The sequence below is a fragment of the Cibotium barometz genome, chromosome 43 (genome assembly GCF_041138505.1).
Source record: "Cibotium barometz isolate CiBa-2024 chromosome 43, ASM4113850v1, whole genome shotgun sequence".
In the NCBI taxonomy this organism is placed as follows: Eukaryota; Viridiplantae; Streptophyta; class Polypodiopsida; order Cyatheales; family Cibotiaceae; genus Cibotium; species Cibotium barometz.
Window position 1 is genome coordinate 25467643 of NC_141088.1, and position 22305 is coordinate 25489947.

At 44.2% G+C, this 22305-nt stretch overlaps 1 protein-coding gene across 3 annotated transcripts in view; it reads left to right on the forward strand.

The window, feature by feature from the left end:
- LOC147613723 (hypersensitive-induced reaction 1 protein-like) overlaps positions 1-18133 on the forward strand; it is a 42915-nt gene extending 24782 nt beyond the window's left edge. For all 3 annotated transcript variants that reach the window (XM_086781689.1, XM_086781691.1, XM_086781690.1), the window contains exons 5-6: positions 456-552; positions 17710-18133. In XM_086781689.1, the coding sequence (XP_086637815.1) occupies positions 456-552; positions 17710-18035 (423 nt within the window). In that variant the 3' untranslated portion in view covers positions 18036-18133. The remainder of the gene's footprint in view (positions 1-455; positions 553-17709) is intronic.
- The last annotated feature ends 4172 nt before the right edge of the window (positions 18134-22305 follow it).

A 22305-nucleotide genomic window follows, 5' to 3' on the forward strand; every position in this document is an offset into this window, starting at 1 on the left:
AAGAGTTGGTAGATCTCCTCCTCTAACTTAGCCAGGTAGGCTCGTTTCTTCCTCTGCACAAGGCGCCGAAAGATCATCCTGGCCTATCTATGTGTGTGAGTCCCAATGGCAATCTCACGCTGTAGTTGTGCCCATGTCTCACGACACTCATCATACCAACTGTTTTGTAGGGCAGTGCTGCGGGAGAGAGAGAGAGAGAGAGAGAGAGAGAGAGAGAGAGAGAGAGAGAGAAATGAAATGATATATTAACGTCTCTAAGAGGCCATGATGGCCTATGAGACCAAAACTGAGAGTACATCTGAAGTTGGTGTCTCATCAAAGAGGACAACCAAATGAAACTGAAAAGTACAATAAAGTGACTATCTTACAGTTAAATGTGACTTTTTTCAATTCTCATGTAGGAAAGAGAGAGAGCTTGAGCTTTTTTAAATGTGACTTTTTTAATTCTCATGTAGGAAATGTCACCATATGGTTTGGAGATGGTAAAGACACTCATTGTTGAGATTATTCCTGATGAGTCTGCTAAGCAAACCTTGATTAAGGCCAAGTCAAGTAAGTGAGATTTCAAAGATGCCCAAGATGATGAAATTTCTTGTGCAGTAAATAATGATTATTTTTCTTTGGCCCATAACTTGGGTATATTAATTGGTTTTTCCCCCTCTTAGTGATGCATTTTCATAACTGGGTGAAGATCTGTATGGTGCACTAATGGGTACTTTTAAGATTATGTTCACTATTCAAAGTGATCATCTATACACGGATATGTTGGGCTCTTGTCAATGGGTATCATTAGTAGCAAAGTAATTTGGTAGATCTTAGAGTTTATTGAAGGAAAGTAGAACAGGAAACAAAGGATAGGACTACCTAGATGCCATTTGCTGCCGCAGTGTGACTTTATGTTAATTCTTGTCATACATTTGAGTCATTAGAATTTCGTGGGTAAGGTAAATGGTTCAATGGTGATTTCCGTAATAGGAGGCACAATTGCTAGAAACTATGAAACTGATGGAGGGTAGCATGCATCTATCACCCTTTATAACAAAGGGTGTGTCAGATAATAATGTATCTAGTAAAAATGTCGATTTAAACAGATGCAAATAAAGCTTTAAAGTAGCTTGATGACTTTTTATTAGTCTTGAATTCCAGACTAGGAAATTAGAAAAGAGAAGAAAAGTCCCCCACCCCCTCCCCCTTCCATAAGTAAAAAGAAGAAAACATCTGCTCAAGAGCAGATTACAACTCTCTATGGAGGTGAAATGTACAAACTTCTTTTTTTGGGGAGAAGGGGGGGATGTGACACATACATGTGCAGGTATTATAGGGCAGGGCAACCAGGACAAGCTGTACAGTCACGTGTGACGGCCCACGTGGGAAAATGCTGGGCAAAGCAGCCTGGATAGAAACACACATGGTCTGGGCAGCCTGGTAAAGGCCAGGTAGCAGTACCCACGATTTGGACAGCTCCTGGGGTAGGTCGTAACATAGGTTGCCCATGCCGACCAGCTCAGTCCCACCCTAAAAAATAGGGCGTTAACTTATTCATCATTTTGATCATCTTGGAGCTTTGCCATCTTCTGATGCACAAAACAACAGGTGATTGGAGAGCTCGGAATTGATCTGCAACCAGTGTTTTGGTAATGGACTGCCGTCTACAGCAGATGTGGCTGTGGCTGAGATCTAGGGAGATCAAGATTTTGGTTACCTTTTATATAGAGAAACATTCAGTTGTATTTCTTTTCATTGTACATAATAATGCAAGGATCAGAGTAGGATACATGTGAATGCTTGTGTGTTGAAGTTTTCCGTTGTTCATTCTATATTTGTTTCACACTCACATTGCACCAATAATCTTACAGTTGGTATCAGAACCTAACCTTGCTTCATCTAGATTTTTCTTTTTTCCAAAAAAGATCTATCTATGAGTCATTAAAGAGAGAATATCTGCAAAAGAAAATTACAGAGCAGCTCTCAAGTGGAGCGATATGTATAACCCTCAAAGGAGGTGTGACAGAAAAAAAGGGAAAAGGGGGGGGACTTTAATGCCAAGATGGATCCTCCGGGGCCATGGTAAGTGGAGAGCACCATCACGCTTCTGCAGCATCCTGCCAGAATCGATTATAAGGCGCTCCCATCTCCCTCGAAGAGAGTGTACAATAGCACAACCTTCCTGCCACCACTTCTCCTCCACTCCCTCAGCTACTTCACCTGGTCACACGTCCTGTCCTTTTCGCAGTTGGAGCCCCAGCCCTGCTCTTACCCCTCGGAGGACTCTCATGGCACCCCAAGATCCTAGAAACTACATGTTGCAACAGTGGGTGCTTGATGAAGATGAGAGAGACCTTCCACCCCAAGGTACCCTGTAAGACTTCCAAGATAGAGCTACACAACTGGAGAATGCTCACCTCATGGCGGAGCGCAGTGCCTCTTGGTCCCCACTTATCCCCGGCATGTCTTTGGCTCCTCCAGCTGCTCCAACTTCCCGATCTGAGGCCCCCCCCCAACTGCACATTTTCTCATGCTGACCTCCAGCTCCTGGCCTCTTCAATTCAATCATTGGAAGCAACCACTTGTCTGCAAGCGGGTAGGCAACCTGGCAAGCACGTGGGCAACTCTGAGATCTCGGCAGTCCTCATTGGGGTCCAAGGACGGATAACCAACATCCATTTCTTGGGCAACAAATACATCACGATAGCTTTTGACTCGACGGCCCTGGCAGACAACACCCTGTCGTGGAGCCCAAGATCTATTCAGGAGGCACAGTCTTTGTTTGCCAGGTGGGACTACTACTTCTCTCTTGATGCACACCCTTTGGCCGGCGTCACCAGCTTCTCGGCCGTTTTCTTCCTCGAGCTCCCCGATAATTATTTGGTGCTCCTTCCAACAGTTGGGAGCACCTTGGACTAGGTACGTCCTCCCCCCTTGGCAGCTCTATCGGCCGATAGAGTAGCTCAGGCGGTGGGAATTGGATCCCTGGAGCTTCTCCAGAGAACCTACCCCATCGGTTGGTGATCCCCTACCTCACTGCTCATATTTTCTTCAGCGGGTGGAGTTGTCCTGGCTCCCCGGCCAGTGCTTCATCTATTGCCAGATATGACACCTTGCCCATGCTTGCTCGTCACCATGGACAGACCCCCACCCCTCCGGCGGCACCTTACCCCGAGGAGGAGTAAGCCCAGGAGTGGCAGACTGTTGGTGGCTGGCGGCTGCAACCACCAGCATGCCCAAGCCCAGCCTTAGAGCCAACACCAGCGTTCACCCCCCCCCCCCCCCCCCCCCGCCTTCCCGCACATGGCATAGGGCCCAGACCCCAAGGCAACAATCACTTAGTGAACCGTTCGAGCTGCTTGCCTTGGAGATTTCCTCGGAACCACTCTAGGATCGGATTCCTTAGGATCACCCAATGCTCCCCCATGTCCGTGGACCCACCCCCCCCCCATCGCATGATGACCAGTCCCCATCTCCCCCCCCCCCCCACCCCCCCAACGAGGGCTGCTGTCCCGAAGTGTAGTAGAGAGGGCTGCCGTCCCGAGTGCAGTAGAGAGGGCTGTGGCAAAATGCACAAGATATGCTGAAGGTAAGCACGGATGTGAGCCCTGATGTATGAGCTGATGTAGGGCTGAGATAAACACTGATATAAGCCCTGACGTAAGCCTGATGTGTAACATGCAGCGGAAGTCTTCGTATTGGAGGATCCTGTCACACAAATGCTCACACCGTCTTCTGTATCTTGAGTTTCGCGAGTTTAGCAATCCACTTTAATACTTCAAACTTTAGAGAGATATGAGAGAGAGAGATGAGAACTGTACACCGTATGGGGTCCCGAATTACCCACTGAAGGGCCCCCTATCCCGTTATCGAGATAGTATTTGCTTTATTATCTTGAAAGAGACTGACAGTGTGATTGGCGATAAGCCAAACGCAAGACCTCTGAAGACCAAGTGTTGGGCTGAACTGTGCACTGTTGTAGAAGCACCAAAGATGTCCAATCTCGAGCCTATGCACTCTTCCCAATGGTATGAGGGAAGGATGTAAAGCTAGGGCTGAGAGGGGCTGTTTGGGACTGTTCTAGACTGTATATGAATGCTGTAAATGAATGAGAATGCTGCGTTCTACCTTCACCAAGTGACTGGAGCAAAACGATGAATGAATGAATGCTGAAAACTGCATGGATGCAAAAAACGCAAGATGGACTGAAGGCTGAATGCTGAACTGTTGCGTTTTACTGATGTCGATGGCTGAATGCTCATGCGTTTGAGGCGCCTAGGGCTGTAGGAGACAAACGCTGAAGAGAGATGGCTGAAACTGCAATCGCCTATGCTCCTTATGCTGAGGATGACAAGCGCTTGATGGCTCTGTTATTGAATATGATGAATGAATAGATGATTGTGCAAAGCCTCTATTTATACTAGTGATGTTGCTAGTCGGTTGGCACTAGATGCTGGCCGACTGCTATATAAACATTAAATGCTTTAATGATGATGCATAAATGCTGAAAATGATGGGAAAAAATACCAGAAAAATCCTGGATGATTCCTAGATGCTATCTGAGGTTCTTACAATGGTCTAGATGCTATGCATGAATGATGTGCAATATGCAGGATGCTTTCTGATGCACACCCTAAGGTTTCTACTGACTGTATATGCATGAATGCGTCTCTTTAAGTGGGTTAAGGGACTTAGACTGACTGACTGACTGACTGACTATGGCTGAGAATGACCTACGTAGCTCGTGCCTGACTTATCCTGGACTAAGGATATACAATGGGGTCACAACGTATGACAAATATCATCCTGAACGGAACTAATACTATACAAATGTCGCACTGCTGATGATGAGCCAGCTTGTCACCATGCACTACAGTGCAGAGTGCATGTGACATGATGTAAGCGCAAATGTGGGCTAATGTATAACGCTGATGTATGCTGCAGCAAAACGCAGATGACTGCTGAAGCAAAGCGCAGATGTCTACTGAACCAAAACGCAGATGTAAGCTGATGTATCTTCTGATGTAGGCGCTGACATATGCAGAAGTAAAACGCAGATATGGTGCAGAAGTAAGCCTGATGTAAGCACCAAAAAACAGCCTGATGTAAGGCTGATGTGAGCCCTACAGAAGGTGGCCTGGACCAGCAGAGGAAAACGCTGATGTGAGCCCCATAGGTGGCCAGATGGTACTAGATATGGCGATGAAGTGGTACATGGATGGTGAGGTGTAGGCAATGCTATATATAGTGAAGGGGGGGTGATGGTTGGTCACCATAAAGGTGTAGGCCAGCAGCCAAGACAAAAAAACCCCAAAAATAAAATATAAAATATCCAAAAAGTCCCTTTTTAGGGCTGGAAGCAGTGTTGTTTCTTCACAGAGTACATGTTGAAAGAGTTAAATGCTTACATGTCTGCGACGAGAGGCATAAAATATCAATGCATGGTGTCTTACACACCTTGGCAGAATGATGTGGCAGAGAGGAAGAACAAATATCATGTGGAAATGGTAGGTTGCATGGTTAAGAGACAAGATTTGTCTACAGTTATGGACGCCGTTATGTGCACCAGAGGGTGCCCCACCAAAGCCCTACAAACATTGACACCTTATGAAGTTTGGAATGGCAAAAAGCCCTCAGTGGTTCACATGCATGTGTTTGCATGTCTTGCTTATGCTCTTGTGCCTTAGCAACACTGCATTAAGCTTGATGATAAGGTGGTAAAATGCATTTTTGTGGGATACAATTTGGAAAGCAAGGGGTATAGATTTCTACCATCTGGCTACAAAGCGGATTTGGTGAGTAGAGATGTGGATTTTGTGGAGAACTCGTTACAGCCATGCTTTCATGCAAAAGACAACAAGTTGTATGCTCACAGGATCTCTTTGATGTTGGGCATACAAGTCCTGCAATCTCTGCCACATTCCCCAAGCTGTCTTCTCTTCACGAATGCTGAAAAGTAATGAGTCTGACACAGACAACATGATAGTAGATCTTGCCAGCTCATCCATATCTTCCCACTCTTCAGTAGTAAGAGAAGCGGGCATTACACCCCTTTCTTTGATAGGCTTGTGCTGCTTTTTCTGGAGCAACACATTGTAGCACTGGGTTTGCCAAATATCATAATTATGCGCGCCTTCAAGCTTCTTGATGTGAAGCAATGAAGAGCTCTCACCTGTGGTGGTTGCCATAGCAATATGCAACCTGTCAATGCCTGACTCCCTGCAAAATGTGCAAACACTGCACCAAAAGCACACAAAGTGCTCACAGTTGTTCTCCCAAGCTTTATCTCCCACTGCGGAAGCACAAATGCAACTCTACTCCCACTTTATGTGATGAAATCAGCAAAATCTAGTTGCTGCAGATTTAGGACAGCACCTTAAATGTGCTCTGTTCCCCTTCCAAAGTACTGTACAGCAGTACTAAGTGCTCACCAATGATGTACCAAACCTGTACCGGCAAGTACAGCAGCTGAAATTGAGATTTTTGCTCACTCAAATCAATGTGCAGCCATGCCAAAACTTGTACAAAGCTGTACCAAATCTGTACCAGCAGGTACAGTAGCAATAAATGCTCTCCTGGCTGTCCAAATGAGTGAAAATCAGACTTTTACAGTCCCGAACACTGCATACAACAGTCGCGAACAGAAATTGGGCAAAAGCCCCTTGACTGCAAGCTGATTTTTGAGGATTCAAGGCATAAATGTCTTGCCTGCTGCTTTCTCAAGCTCAACAAGCATACGGAATCTTGGCCATATCAGCCCTGTCACTATCCGACTGTGGGCTGTCCATAGCACTGAGTTTCACATATGGAGGCAAAGGAGTACAAGATCTACTATCATGTTGTCTGTGTCAGACTCATTACTTTTCAGCATTCGTGAAGAGAAGACAGCTTGGGGAATGTGGCAGAGATTGCAGGACTTGTATGCCCAAGAAAGTGCCTCAAGCAAAGTGTATTGGTTGAAGAAACTCATAGGTCTTCAGATGAAGGAAGGGGCGTCTATGACAGCCCATCTAAATGAGTTTAATGGTATTGTCAGCCAGGTCATTAATCAAAAGTTGGCAATGGACGATGAGTTCAAAGCCACTTTTCTGTTATGCACTTTGCCAAAGAGTTGGGACACATTCAGGACAGCCACTAGCAATTCGCATGCTATGCTGTCATATGCAGATGTTGAGGGTGCTCTTCTTCAAGAAGAGATGAATAAGAAAAACAACTCTGTTGGAAAGTCCAATGCAATGAATGCACGTGGGAGATCCCAGCAAAAGGGTAAAAGCCAAGAAAGGGGAAGGAGCAAGTCCCGCTCCAAAAAGGACTTGGAATGCCATTATTGTGGCAAGAAGGGACACATTAAAAAGCAATGCTACAAATGGAAAAATGATCAAAAAGAAAAGGGAAAAGGCAAAGACAAAGACAAGGATGAAGCCAAAGATGTAAAGCCAAAGGGCAAAAGTGGAGTCAAGATTGAAGAAATCAATGTGTCACATGCAGGTGACAGTGAGGATGAGGTCCTATTTACGTCTTCACTTGATGCCCATTTACTTCTTACAGGTGGTCATGGTATGCACTCATGGATCATTGATTCAGGTGCCTCCTTTCATGTCACAGGTTGCAGAGACTTGTTTGTCAGGTATACTGCTGGCAATGAAGGAATGGTTTATTTGGGTGATAACCATGCATGCAAGATTCTTGGCAGAGGTGATGTGAGGCTTGTGTTTTCAGATGGCTCACAGCTTATGCTCCATGATGTCAGGCATGTGCCTGAGATCAAGAAGAATCTGCTTTCTACTGGACAACTTGATGATGCTGATTATGTTACCACATTTGGTCGTGGAAAGTGGAAAATTAGTAAGGGCTCACTGGTTGTTGCCAGAGGCTCTAAGGTGGACACTCTTTACTTTATGCATGCAGGTGTTTGTCACCATGCTAATGTAAATGCAACCGAGCTGCCGGAAATCTCTATGTGGCATAGCCGGTTGGGACACATGAGTGTCAAAGGAATGGAGCAATTGTCTCGTTTGGGTTACTTGCCTTCTCTAAAGTTTTCAAGTTTTCAGTTTTGTGAGCATTGTATATATGGTAGGCAACTACAGTGCCCCCACAAGAAAGCTCTTGGACAGAAAGATGCTCAGTTAGAGCTTGTGCATACAGATGTATGTGAGATGCCTCAGCTTTCTTTGGGAGGGGCAAAATATTTTGTGTCTTTTATTGATGATGCCACACGCAAGGTGTGGGTTTATCCTCTTCGTTTGAAGAGTGATACATTCTCAGTGTTTCAGAAGTTTGTTGCTCATGTTGAGAATCAAACTGGCAAAACACTGAAGGCTTTGCGTTCCGACAATGGGGGAGAGTATATGTCCAAACAGTTTCAGGACTTTTGTGATGCTAAAGGCATCAAGAGGGAGCTCTCTACTCCTTATGATCCTCCACAAAATGGGACAGCAGAGAGGATGAACAGGACCATTCAGGAGAAGGTCCGTTCTATGTTGTCACATGCTGCGTTACCTCATGGTTTTTGGGCTGAAGCTGTTATGACAGCCGTTCATCTTATAAACAGGTCACCTAACACGAGGCTTGGTGGGAAAGTGCCAGAAGAAGTATGGACAGGGAAGCCTCCGTCATACAAGCACTTGAGAGTGTTTGGTTGCGTTGCGTACGTGCACATACGCAGGGAAATGCGCACCAAACTTGATCCTAAGTCTCACAAATGCATATTCCTAGGATATGGTGACAGAGGTGAAATGGGGTATAGACTTTGGGATCCCATGAATAGAAAGATTATACGCAGCAATGATGTCATTTTTGATGAAACATGCATGTATAAGGAGCCTGCAAGGCAACAGGAGCCTGGCAGAGTCATCTTTGATGATGATGGACATCATGGACAACAACCAAGGGCTGTAAATCAGCCATTACAGCAGCAAAACCAGCCCTTAAATGGTGCTGAAAATGGTCCAAATGGACAGCCAGAGATGGCAGAAGATATCCCTATGGATATACCACAGTTAGAGGAGATACCGGGCATGATATTTCAGCCTTATGGCATGGAACAGGAGCCACCAATGGGTGATATGCAGGCTGGACAGCAACCTGCAAATGATGGTCATTGGGTACGGAGGTCCACAAGACCCTCCAGAGCCCCTGACAGGTTTGTTCCAGGGGTTGACTACTTGATGCTTACTGACTGTGGGGAGCCCTCATGTTATAAGGAGGCTTTACAGAGGGCAGACAAGGCTCTTTGGGAGCGTGCCATGAAGTCAGAGATGGATTCTCTGCACAAAAATGGAACATGGAAGTTGGTGCATTTGCCTGCAGGCAAGAAGATTTTGCCATGCAAATGGGTTTACAGGCTCAAAGTTGCACCTGATGCAAAGCCAAGATACAAAGCCAGGTTAGTGGCTAAGGGCTTCAAGCAGGAATATGGTGTGGACTTTGAGGAGATCTTCTCTCCAGTGGTCAAAATGACCACACTTAGAGCTGTGTTAGCTTTGGTTGCACATGATGATCTGGACTTGATTCAGATGGATGTGAAGACTGCTTTTCTTCACGGTGATCTCCATGAGGAGATATATATGCAACAGCCAGAGGGTTGTGCAGTAAGTGGAAAGGAGAAGCTTGTATGCAAGCTGAAAAAGAGTCTTTATGGGCTTAAACAGGCACCAAGAGAATGGTATCATAAATTTGATACATTCATGAAATCCCAGAAATTCAGGAGAAGTGACATAGATCACTGCTTATACACCAAGAAAGCTTTGGATGGCAGTCTATTGATCCTCATCTTGTATGTTGATGATATGTTGATTGCCGGGAAATCTCGTAAAGAGATGGATGCCTTGAAGCAGAGGCTGCATCAAACCTTTGATATGAAGGATTTGGGTGATGCAAATCACATTTTGGGTATGTGGATACTTCGGGACAGAAATCAGCATGTGTTGTATTTGTCTCAGAAGGAATACATTGGCAAAGTCTTGCAGAGGTTCAATATGGACAGGGGGAAGAAGACTAGTACTCCTTTGCCTCCATATGTGAAACTCAGTGCTATGGACAGCCCACAGTCGGATAGTGACAGGGCTGATATGGCCAAGATTCCGTATGCTTCAGCTTGTGGCAGTCTCATGTATGCCATGGTTGCTACTAGGCCGGACATTGCATTTGCAGTGGGAGTGGTTTCTAGATACATGGCCAACCCTGGCAAGAAGCATTGGGAAGCAGTGAAAGGTGTCATGAGATACCTGAAGGGCACACAGGATATGTGCATTTGTTTTGGCAAACAGGATGCATTAGTGCATAGTTACACGGATTCGGATTATGCCAGTCATCCAGATAACCGGAAGTCTACTACCGGTTATGTATTTACATTCAAAGGAGGTGCTGTGTCATGGATATCCAGGATGCAGAAGTGCACAACCTTATCTACTACAGAGGCCGAGTATATTGCAGCCACAGAGGCTTGCAAGGAGGCATTATGGCTATCTCGGTTAGTGGTTGATTTGGGCTATACAGGGGATATTCCATTGTTGCATTGTGACAGTCAGAGTGCCATCCAGTTGGCAAAGAACCCTGTCTTTCATGCAAAGACGAAGCATGTGGATGTGAAGTATCACTTCATCAGAGAGGTGATAGAGAACAAGCAAATTCAGCTTGTTAAGATTCATACGGATGACAACCCGGCTGATCTGTTGACAAAGAGTTTGCCTCCGGATCGGTTTGCTCATTGCAGACACTTGATGGGCATTGGATGAGGCCAGTTTCAGCCTTGATATGGCCTTGTATATTATCATGTACATGCTGATTTTTCTTTTCCTTCATTTAAGGGCACTTTGCCTTTAAGTGGGAGGTTGTTGGGGTAAAGGCATTATGCCCACCCTTATAGTGTGTACAAGCCCATAAGTTATAGTACATAGTACACTTAGTACTTTTAATGTACTAAGTGCACTATGTGTACTAGTGCAATATACATGTGTGATAGGGGAGTCACACACTCATTCCCATTGAGTTGACTTATCCCCACAACTCTCTCTCTCTCTCCCTTGTTGTTTTCTCTGTGTATGTCTCCTACATGAATAACCTAACCCTAATTCTTCTCTCTCCCAGTTGGGGTAAAGGCATTATGCCTACCCTTATAGTGTGTACAAGCCCATAAGTTATAGTACATAGTACACTTAGTACTTTTAATGTACTAAGTGCACTATGTGTACTAGTGCAATATACATGTGTGATAGGGGAGTCACACACTCATTCCCATTGAGTTGACTTATCCCCACAACTCTCTCTCTCTCTCCCTTGTTGTTTTCTCTGTGTATGTCTCCCACATGAATAACCTAACCCTAATTCTTCTCTCTCCCATTCATTTGATACACTACTTCCCTTGTACAATTTGGGACAGCCACACGTGGAGCATTTCGGTGCTCAACGAGGTGCTGGAATTCAGTCCCTAACGGCTGTAAATCATTCCTCTTTGGCTGAGATTCAGCCCAATTTACAGTCCACAGATCAGCCCATAGATAGGCTATTGTGGAGATGAAGTGGATGAGGAACAGATAGACCTTCAAGAGTCCAAAAAGGTGCCTAGATGGCTGTTGGATACATTACATGACAACAGATTCGCAGCTCCTTTGCCTAGCCATACATGTACAGGTTCTCATTACGCATCTCGTTATTATGTGGATCATGCTCTCATTACCAGCACTTGCAATGACGAGGAACGTGTTTCCTTTGAGGAAGCACAGGAAGATGATCAGTGATTGGGTGCCATGCAGGATGACTCAATCCTCATGGCAAGAAAGCCATGGACACAAAGTGGGTTTACAAGCTTAAGTGTAAAGCAGATGGTAGTGTTGATCGCTACAAAGTGAGGCTTGTTGCAAAGGGTTATGCTCAGCAGAAGGGCATAGACTATGATGAGACCTTTGATCCCACTTGTATGACCACCATTAGGTGTCTTATTGCACATCATGGATGGAATGTGCATCAGTTGGACATTAAAACCGCCCTCTTGAATGGTGATTTGCATGAGGAGGTTTATGTATCTCAACCTCATGGTTTTGTTCAAAAAGGTCAAGAAGCGAAAGTGTGCAGGTTAAAGAAAGCTTTGTATGGCCTTAAGCAAGCTCCCAGAGCATGGTACGAGAAGATACATGCATACTTAGTTGCACATGGGTTTTGTAATAGTCCATCAAAGAGCCTCTATGTGAGGAATACTAGAGAGGATTTGTTGATCATCATTCTATACGTTGTGAGGCTAGAAAAACAAACTAAAAAAAACATGTATATATGTATAGAACCTAGCGTTTGTGTATCAAGCAATGATGGCTGGTTTGTACTTGGGGTAGGTATTATAGTATGTTTCATCAGAGTAGAGGGGGTTGCGCTTTGAAATGTATCGTTACATTTTGTAAATTTATAGCATTGTACTTCATGAATTGTATGGGTGGTTCATCACTTTAGGAGCTTGTCATTACAAAGGTTTTTTTTGGGGGGGTTTTCTGATGTGATTAGGTTGAGAGATGACCAAAGTTTGGTAGCATTAAGGTGTTGGCCAATGGTGGTAATAGGGTTTTTTTATATCTTGTATATAAAGGTATTAAACAAAAGTTTTTGGCAAGCTCTTACACCTTAGTGGCCATTGCTTAATGGAATCAACACGTCAAAGGTGACGGGAGCAAGAAGAAGTCTGCTAAGGAGTTGGTTACCAGAATCGTCTGGACCACGAGGAGCGAGAAAGACGAATTTAGCAGGTGCATGGGAGCAGTATACAAAGGGCAAGGCCACTGACTGAGACTGTGAAGAAGCAGAATAGCAAGCATGTGAAGATGGCCAGCACCGTTGGCATCAAAAACAGCAAGGGGAGACTCAACCGCCTCAGAAGGTGCTCAAACCTGAAATGCTATAGTTTAATGTGGTGGGTGAATGATTGAGAGATTTTTGCCGGAAACTGTAAGGAGATGTTGCTAGTTTGATTCGAGAAAGCCAAGTGTACTTTATAGTGGAGATTTGCCTAGCTTTAGTTCTGTTCTCACGCTACCCACACTGAAGCTAGTATGAAGAGGCTGTCGGGGTTGCTCTAGAGAGTGTTGAGGATGCTTGTTGAGGTTTCCATAGATGCACGGGTTAATGCATACTTTGAGGCTGTCAGTTGCTATTCAAATGAAGATCCTCACTCAAGTTTGGTAGACAATGCAATACTGGAGATAGTTGGTGATGAGTTGTTGTTGGATGATTCAAGTATGAAGGCCGCCTTATGAAGGATGAAGATCTTAAAGGTTCAAAATCAGAATTAAGCCGTACTTCACTACAGTTCATGAAAGAGAGTCCTTGATTCTTGCTAGCCACACACTTTCTAGTGTTGTGTTCACGTGAAGAATACTCCTACTCCTTCTCATTACTTCAAGGGTCAACATAAGCAAGAGTTTTAAAAGTTTTTTCTTTGCTCATTTGATGGTTGGTGGGTTCTGTGTTTAGCTTGTCTCTTCAATTTGGAAATACTTGGATGTGGGATGTGTTGAGTATTGTGTGAGTGCATTCTCTTAATGTATCCACTAATGGGCATCATAAGAGCTAGGTTTTGAGCTAGTAAGGCAAAGTCATTCTCAAGGAGAGAAGGATTTAACATAAGCTAGAGTCACATCTTATTGACCACTCACAACTTGTAACTATCAAAATCTTATATGCTGTGTTACGTGTGTGGAGATGGTCAAAAGATTAACATCATGATTCTGTCTCTAGTGCTAGAACCATGGCTACAACACATCTTAACTATGGGCTTTCCACTAAACATCATAGTTTCTTTCCGCACTAACTATGAATGGTTTGTTCTACTTCAATTACCAGCAGGGTTGAGTAATGTACGTATTGCTCAGGATCTACCAGACCGGATAATTGATGCAGAAATAGTGGAAGAAGAAGCAGATGTGGATAGTAACTAACTTTATGTGGATATCTTGTATCTTCTGGTAAAGCAAAGTCATGTATCTGTCTCATGGATATACCAGAAGTGGTCTTTTGTATAAAGTCAAGTTTTCTTGCTGTGTATCAACAATGTTTATCTTCCTTGGGATGGCTATGGTGATGGGTTAGTTGTTTATCATTCTCATGGGACTTCATTTGTGAGGATAAGAGTCGTGAGTTTTATTCCATTCAAGTGTGTCAGTGGCTTGCTTGTCAGTTGGGTGTACACTTACCCAATATCTAGCATTATACCATATCTGCTTTTTTGGGATAAAAGTCATTGTGAAATCTTCTTGGGAAGTTCATTTTTGTTTAGTAAGGGTTGGTCATGGTTGTTTTGGGGTTCAACAAAGAATCATAGGGTGTTCCTTTTAAATGTTCTAAGGATTAAGAGTTGACAAGAGGAGCTCTAGAGGCAAAGACTGATTGTTGCTCATCACCTCACAAAATTGATGACATGCTACTCACAAGTCCCAATGTTGAGAAGATTTCAGCCTTTAAGGCTCAATTATAGACTTCTTTTGAGATGTCAAACTTGGGCCCGTTGCTGGGCATTCAGTTTTTACAACGTGATGATGGGATTGTCATGATGGAGTCAAAGCAAATACAGAGACTGTTGAAAAAGGTTTGGTCTTGAAGATTGTAAGCTTCTGGTTGCACTAGTTGAGATAGGTCCCAAGCTTAGCATTCAGGATTTTGGAGAGCCTTTTTGATCAAACATTATATCAGTAGATTGTTGGATGCTTAATTTATCTATGCAACGTGAGGTCGTACATATATTATGGAATGTTTTAGTTGAGTAGATTTATGTATTGCCTAGGTACTAGGCATTCGTAGATTGTCAAGCGGGTTTTCCCCTACTTATAGGGTACTCAGTTCCTTGGATTGTTCTATCCCAGGGAGATGAGTAGCAGCTCCATGCCTTCAGTGATTCGGAGCGGATAGGATGTCCATTAGCAACTTTTGCTTTCGTCTTGGTGATTCATGTATATCATGGCGTGGCAAGAAACAACCAACAGCAGCCACTTCAAGCTGTGAAGTTGAGTCTAGGGTAGCTTTTACAGCGATAGTTAAGTGTGTGGCTTGGACACCTATTGGTTGATTTGAGTGTTGGACAGCTGTCCGCAACTTATATCTTTACTAATAGTCAAGTGCAACGTTTCATGCTCGCACTAAGCACATTAAGGTTCACTATCATTATGTCACGTAGAGGCTCTCGGTAGGAGAGATCAGCTTGGTCTATGTGTCGACACATGACAACATGGCAGATTTGTTCACGAAGGCTCTTCTCATGAAAAGTTCAAAGCTTTCCGTAAATCTTTGGGCTTATTGCCTTTCGGAGATTGATCAACCAATCCTTGTACATGTTCACATCATCACTCCATGGGGGGTTTGTATACATATACCATATGGACAGTGATATGTGTGAACACACTTAATAGCTAGGACACTTTTTCCCTAACTAGGAGGTTTTTTCTCCCATCATGTGAACGACCTTTTATTTCATATTATTGGGTGTACTTATCACATTGTACTTGCACCACTCACTATCAAGTGCAATCCATATGGAGTTGTGTGCTTTTTCTCTCCATGATTGTGTATTGGCTTGCTTGTATGTGTGTTGTTGCAAACCCTAGCCCAAAGATCAATGATGCCCAATCCTCAACGATGTTGAGGCTGAATAATAATCCTCCAAGCCACCTTGGCCCTTGCAGGCTGACCATGTGGTTATCTTTTTTCAAAGGAAATTCCGGATCAGCCTTTGCACGTGTTCGAGGCATGCCTGGGAAAACGTCCAGCAAGAAGTAATGTATCACATGGTGGCGATGAGTACCTGGTTGGCCACCACCACCATCATACGACTAGCGAGGGGGAGAGGGAGAGCTGGGTAGAGGAGCTTCTTCCGAATGCTCAGAAGAAGAGGGGCAAGCTGCTGCTCTGGCAAGATATCAATCCAGCCTAACATTTGACTAGGGCCGCTGGGTATGCATTGAAAAGACTCTACTGGACTCCAAGCCAAGGTGGGTGAGGATCCAAAACCACACGACTTGTGCCAGTTTGATCTGCACAAGCAAAAGACCTCAATTGCCTGTGCAAACCTCTGAAGATTTCCCTCGTCTCCCGAGAGCTGTGAGCCTAGAAGCCCCTCCTAAGATATGATGGGGAGACAAAGACCATGTAATCGTGACCCCTGAGTGGACAAAAAATTGTTCATAACCAATGAAGAGGCCACGAGGGAGGATACTGCCGATGCCAAGAGCTAGAGGTCTTCTTTGGAGAATAGGAAAGGGGTGGTGGGCTCGGTCGGGGATGACGAAGTGGCTTCCATGACATCCTCTTTAGGAGGGGGTGAAGACTAGACTAAGCCAACACTCACCAAAAGAACTGCAACCCTAGTGCTAGAACATGAAGATGGAGAGACGGGAGAGAACAGCCGCGAGAACAAGGTGCCAAGGGATGGAGGAAGGGCGGGGAGGCAGAAAGATGAGGAAAAAGAACGGGAGAGGAAAGGGGGCTGGCAAAAAGGACAAAGGATTGATGGATGAAGAAGAGGCGGGAGAAAGAGGGTGGGTGGGGTGAAGGAGAGGCGGTCAGGAGGAAGGCAGTAGACGGGTGGGAGAGGAGGGCCAATGGGTGGGTAGGGCGTAGGGAGCAATGGCGCGAAAAAGGCAGGCAAGGTGGGGGCTCAGGAGAAAGTGGGTGCGCGCACGCGTGTGCAGGGGTCGCCGGGGGGGGGGGGGGGGGTGCGTAAGGGATGCGCAAGGAAGGATGGCGACATGCACAAGGGCTTTTAAAAAATCCCTTATGTAAGTACATGTCTGAAATACCATCTTTTGAACTCACGTGATACATTCACATTTGTTTGAGTGAACCCCCTAATAAAAGTGCTACTCATACAGAACATGTCTAGTCTATGGAAAGTTTCGTTGGGAAGCATGCTAAAGATCTACCCTTACACATCATTAAAGATTAACGTCGTTGAGCCTTGGCTGATTATCCTTCTATGCTTAATTCAATTATGTTAAATGAAGTTAAACCGTTTTGAATTGTCTTTCTGAGTTTATATGCTTGGATTTCCCTTTGAGTGAGTAGTCAATGTACTTTTAGAGTTATAGAGGGAAAAAAATTCGGAGGGTTTTCACCATAGCCGGCCCTCACATTTTATTCAATGTGTCGTTCCTGAGGGTCAAACACGGTCTCTGGCCTCTGCATTGGGACCTGTATCCCCTAACCACTCGGCCTCACATTTTATTCAATGTGCCGCTCCCGAGGGCCAAACACACGGTCTCTGGCCTCTGCATTGGGACCTGTACCCCCTAACCACTCGGCTACCTTGATATGTAAACAAAATTTTATGGGTGTACCATGGCATCAACATTGATAATTAAACAAAAAGTGTGTGGGTTCACAAGGGTGGCATGGGCGTTGGGAGGTCCACTCCTGCCTGTGGCTGATTGGCATAGCCAGGAGGCCAGCAGAATGGGTGGGTCCCATTCCATTGGAGGTGACAGTCCCATTCACACAACTGGAATTTACAACAGATCATCCTGATGGTTTTTGACTGCAGGTCAAGAATTTGATGGTCAAATTATGCAAATTGGCATGCCTTGCCTCTTGCATTGCATCCATGTTATAAATCTTATGTACATTTTTTGCCTCTTACATTGCTCTGCGTGCCTTTTCTGAGTTCCATTTCAAACAAATGTATCTATTTTTAAAGAATGTGTGCAAATTGTTCGACATTTGCGATGCAGTACTAATTTGTGAACATAAATAAAGGTTATGTGAAAGGAAGCGCGGATCTACGAGATACACACACAGAGGAGATACTTACAAAACTTTTGAACAGTTTTGATGCCATTTTAGAACACTTCAAGACAAAAGACAAGATGCAGCTTCGCATGGTTGATATAGAGGAAAGGAATGCACAGCTCCTTGAACGCCAGGTTACATTGGAAAAAGAGCAACTTCAAATAGCCAAAGAATCCCTCAAAATCTTGTCACAGGTGGAAAAGCAGAAGACAGAGGCTTTCACGGAAGTTCTCAACACATTAGCATCATCTATTTCAGGGCTCAACAAGCATACTACTAACTCACTGCCTTAGTGGGAACATCAGAGGGATACCACTGTTTTGAATGGTAACGAGGTGTCAGTATATAAAGTGTATTGTACCAACTGTTTGAATAAGTGTGTTATAACTTATACCACTCTTCGAAGGGTGTAGCACTGTTTGAGTATATAAGTGTGTCTATAAACTGTTTTGCCTTTGTAAAAGCATGGTCCAATCAATGTATTTGATTTTTGTCCAAGTATTCAACATTTCAAAAATAAGTTTGAATATGGGCACCAAATTCTTGTCACTATTAATTAATTAGTGACAAGGCTCTAACCTTTGAGGTTTATTTTTTTAAAACCTTACCATGCTTTCGAAAGGCGGTTGGATTTCTCTAGAGAATTCGTAGCTTTGCCGCCTCTCTGTGGCTTTCGTCTTCTTTATATTATCTTAAGGAAGAGTTCCTGTGCCGCCTCTCTGTGGCAACAATTTGGAGGTTCGGGAAGGGGAGGAGGAGGTTTGGGTAGAATTTGAATTTGGAGTCTCAAAAGACGTGCGAAGCACGGGTTGCCCACTAGTTTTTCTAATTGCAGGGTTTATGATGCGAAGAGCAAGCTCTCTCTTGCTCTCTCATGCGCCACACATCATGGAGAGAGTAGACTCTCTCTCTCTCTCTCTCTCTCTCTCTCTCTCTCTCTCTCTCTCTCTCTCTCTCTCTCTCTCTCTATATATATATATATATATATATATATATATATATATATATATATATCGTGCACAGGCTATCTCTCTTGTGTGCTTGGCGTATTCGCTCTCAAAGCAAGCTCTCTCTCTCGCGCGCCCGACGTATTCACTCAGAGCAAGCTCTCTCTCTCTCTCACGCATGACGTAGTTGCTCAGAGCAGTGAGGAAGTCTAAGGTGCTAAGGTTCAAACCTTTGGTTTGAACGTTGGTATATTCATTAATTAGTGCCCGCTTGGCGGCACTAATTAATGAATATATCACTTGAGTGAATATAGGACTCCCTATTTTATGGGGCATCAATTACTCCCCTTCACTTTCTTTAACGTTGTCTCTCTCTCCAACATAGATAGGCCTCTTAGAGGGAAATCCTTCTTTTGTTTAGGATACATCTCTATCCGTGTTGTATGGTCATAAGTTCATTAGTCATAAATTATGTCGTGTTCCAAATTTATTGTACTTTTTTTTTGAAAATTGGTTCTCAATGTGTATGCATGTGTCCATGCATGTGTGTGTGTGTGTGTGTGTGTGTGTGTGTGTGTGTGTGTGTGTGTGTGTGTGATATATATATATATATATATATATATATATCGTGCACAAGCTGTCTCTCTTGTGTGCCTGGCATATTCGCTCAAAGCAAGCTATCTCTCTCGCGCGCCCGACGTATTCACTCAGAGCAAGCTCTCTCTCTCTCTCTCTCTCTCACGCATGGCGTAGTCGCTCAGAGCAGTGAGGAAGTCTAAGGTGCTAAGGTTCAAACCTTTGGTTTGAACGTTGGTATATTCATTAATTAGTGCCTGCTTGGCGGCACTAATTAATGAATATATCACTTGAGTGAATATAGGACTCCCTATTTTATGGGGCATCAATTACCCCCCTTCACTTTCTTTAACCTTGTCTCTCTCTCCAACATAGATAGGCCTCTTAGAGGGAAATCCTTCTTTTGTTTAGGATACATCTCTATCCGTGTTGTATGGTCATAAGTTCACTAGTCATAAAAATTGTCGTGTTCCTAATTTATTGTACTTTTTTTTTGAAAATTGGTTCTCAATGTGTATGCATGTGTCCATGCATGTGTGTGTGTGAGTGTGTGTGTGTGTGTGTGTGTGTGTGTGTGTGTGTGTGTGTGTGTGTGTGTGTGTGTGTGGTGTGGGGTGGTGGGAGGTGGTGGTATGAGACTCAATCATGCAAGTACTCATCTACAAAAGAAAATGAAAAAGGAAGAGCCAATTGATATGCATCATTTTGGAAGGTATACATATGACATGAGCATGCATCTAGGGACCTTTGAAATGTGCACATTGTTTTCATGCTTTTTCTCCACTCTCTCAAGACTCTTTTGGAACTAGCAAATCTTAGACTCAAAGTGCACATCAAGGCTTCTTGAGTAATGGCTGAGTGGCCTTTTGCAATGGTCTTGTATAGCTCTGTTCATACTTAATAGAAGTCTCATTTTCCCAAAAACAAAGTCAGAGAGTTGCATTTATGTGGATGTCTTGTCTTGCTGCAAGTTTCTTAGAGAGAGAGAGAGAGAGAGAGAGAGAGGTACAATTCGTGTGGCAAAGTTGGAGGTGAAAATATACCTATATTGTGCAAGGGTACCTCCTACCCATGACCATACTCTCTAGTCATGATCCTTTGCAATTAGACCCCCTCATGAGGGTAGGTTGTGATTGTGTAAAATTTAGTGTGTTAGGATTGCGCCTACACATGGGTGGCCATTTAGTTTTGAGTTTTTGAAATGTGATACATGCTTGAGCAACCTTATATGTTCCTCTATTGGGTCAATGTGTCCACTTGGTCTTGGAACAAATTCAGGGCCATTCGGTTTTGAGTTGAAATGCGTGATACATGCTTGAGCTACATTATCTACTCCTTTATTGGGTCAACATCTACTTTTGGGCTTGTGAGACTCATTTGAGTTGTATCGTCCTCTTTTCCTCTAGCAAAGTGCTTCAAAGTTGCTACGAAAAAAAAAAGTTATTAGCATTGACTTAAGGTATTCTAGTCAGTCTCTCCCACAATGAATCTCTCTCCACTTTGCTTCCCATTCTTTGTAGTTTAAAAGATTATAGAGTGTTTTTGACTAATTGTCTATTGATCCCATTCGGGGATGTGTACTTTGCAATGGGCAGTAGAGGGGCGGAACTAGTGAAGTGACAGTGGTGGCCAAGGGCTAAGGGCTAGAGTCAGTCAACAGACAAGTGGGTAAGGTGTTGAACACCTAACCCTAAATTAGTGAAACCCTAACCTAAATAGCTCTGATACCAATTGTTAGCTTAAGGTAATAACATTAGAGAGAGGTGGCTAGTCTATGGAGGATGTAAGAAGTCCATGGTTAGAGAGAGAGAGAGAGAGAGAGAGAGAGAGAGAGAGAGATGATGTGCGCTTTTGCCGCACAGGTCGTAGCTGGGGACTTGCCGGACACCGTATGCGAGCCACGAATGGCTGCAAGCATACAACCAGGGAAGGAAGCTCAAACAGAATGCCAAAGGGTGTGTCACTCACCGCTCAACCGCTGCCTTGAAGGATTCCCGCGTCGCAGCCGTGAAGGAGGAGCCGCCGTCGCCGCTCTACCGCCTCTCCGCCGCCGCCGTGCCGCTACACAGTGCTCGATCGCTCTCTCACTCTCTCTCTCTCTCTCTCACACGCAGGAGAAGGAAACCCAAGAGATAAGGCAAGAGCACTCTTGTATTCACAACACATGAGAATGAGGATTTTAGGGTTACATTTGACTCATATAGGTGACTTGGCCGTTCACACTTGGGCGCCCATACATGGCCGGCCGACCCTAACCCTTATCCTACTGATATCCAAGGTGCGCCTCTCATCGGCGATCACCCAATCCCTTCATCCTTAACATATGGTGCCGACAAGCTCGGCCCATGACTCAGAATATTTAAATTAATGACGTAAAATATAGTACGTCGCCATGTCCGCCATGGGTTAACATGCCCCCCTTCCTGATGTAGATTCTGTCCTCGGAAGCTATGGTATGGTAAGCTCGAGAGGGTGTTGTGGTAGACCGTCTGCAAAACAGGGAAGTAGAGTGAAGGTATGCTGGAATTCAAAAGATATAAAGTGTATAAATTCAAGCATGTTAGACCACAATGGATGTTGCTAGGAGAACTTAGTTTAAGGGTCACATGAGTGAGCTAGTGTAGCAAATTAATAGGAGTTTAAAATTATTGAAAGGAATTCAAGAGTTAGCAAGGTGTCAAAGGTTAATCAAGGTTTATAACTGGCCTAAGTCAAGGAAAATAACCAAGCTTAACAAATAAACAGATGACCACACTGTGTCTACTCTAAGAACAAGTTAATACCACGCGTCTAGGGACACAAGAAACATCAGAGTTACAGGAGCCTTTCTTTTTCTTTTTTTTTTTAATGCACGTGACAATTTTTACACACAATGGTGACCTTCCTAAGGCAAAACTAACATCGATCCTGGTACCATGTTTAACACAAGGCATTATCCAGGAATCTATTAGCTCACTTTAGGCAAGGCTACCCCCTGCCAACCAAGGCATCGGTCTGGAGTAGAATACTCCTCGCCTACCAAGTATCAATAAGGCGATAG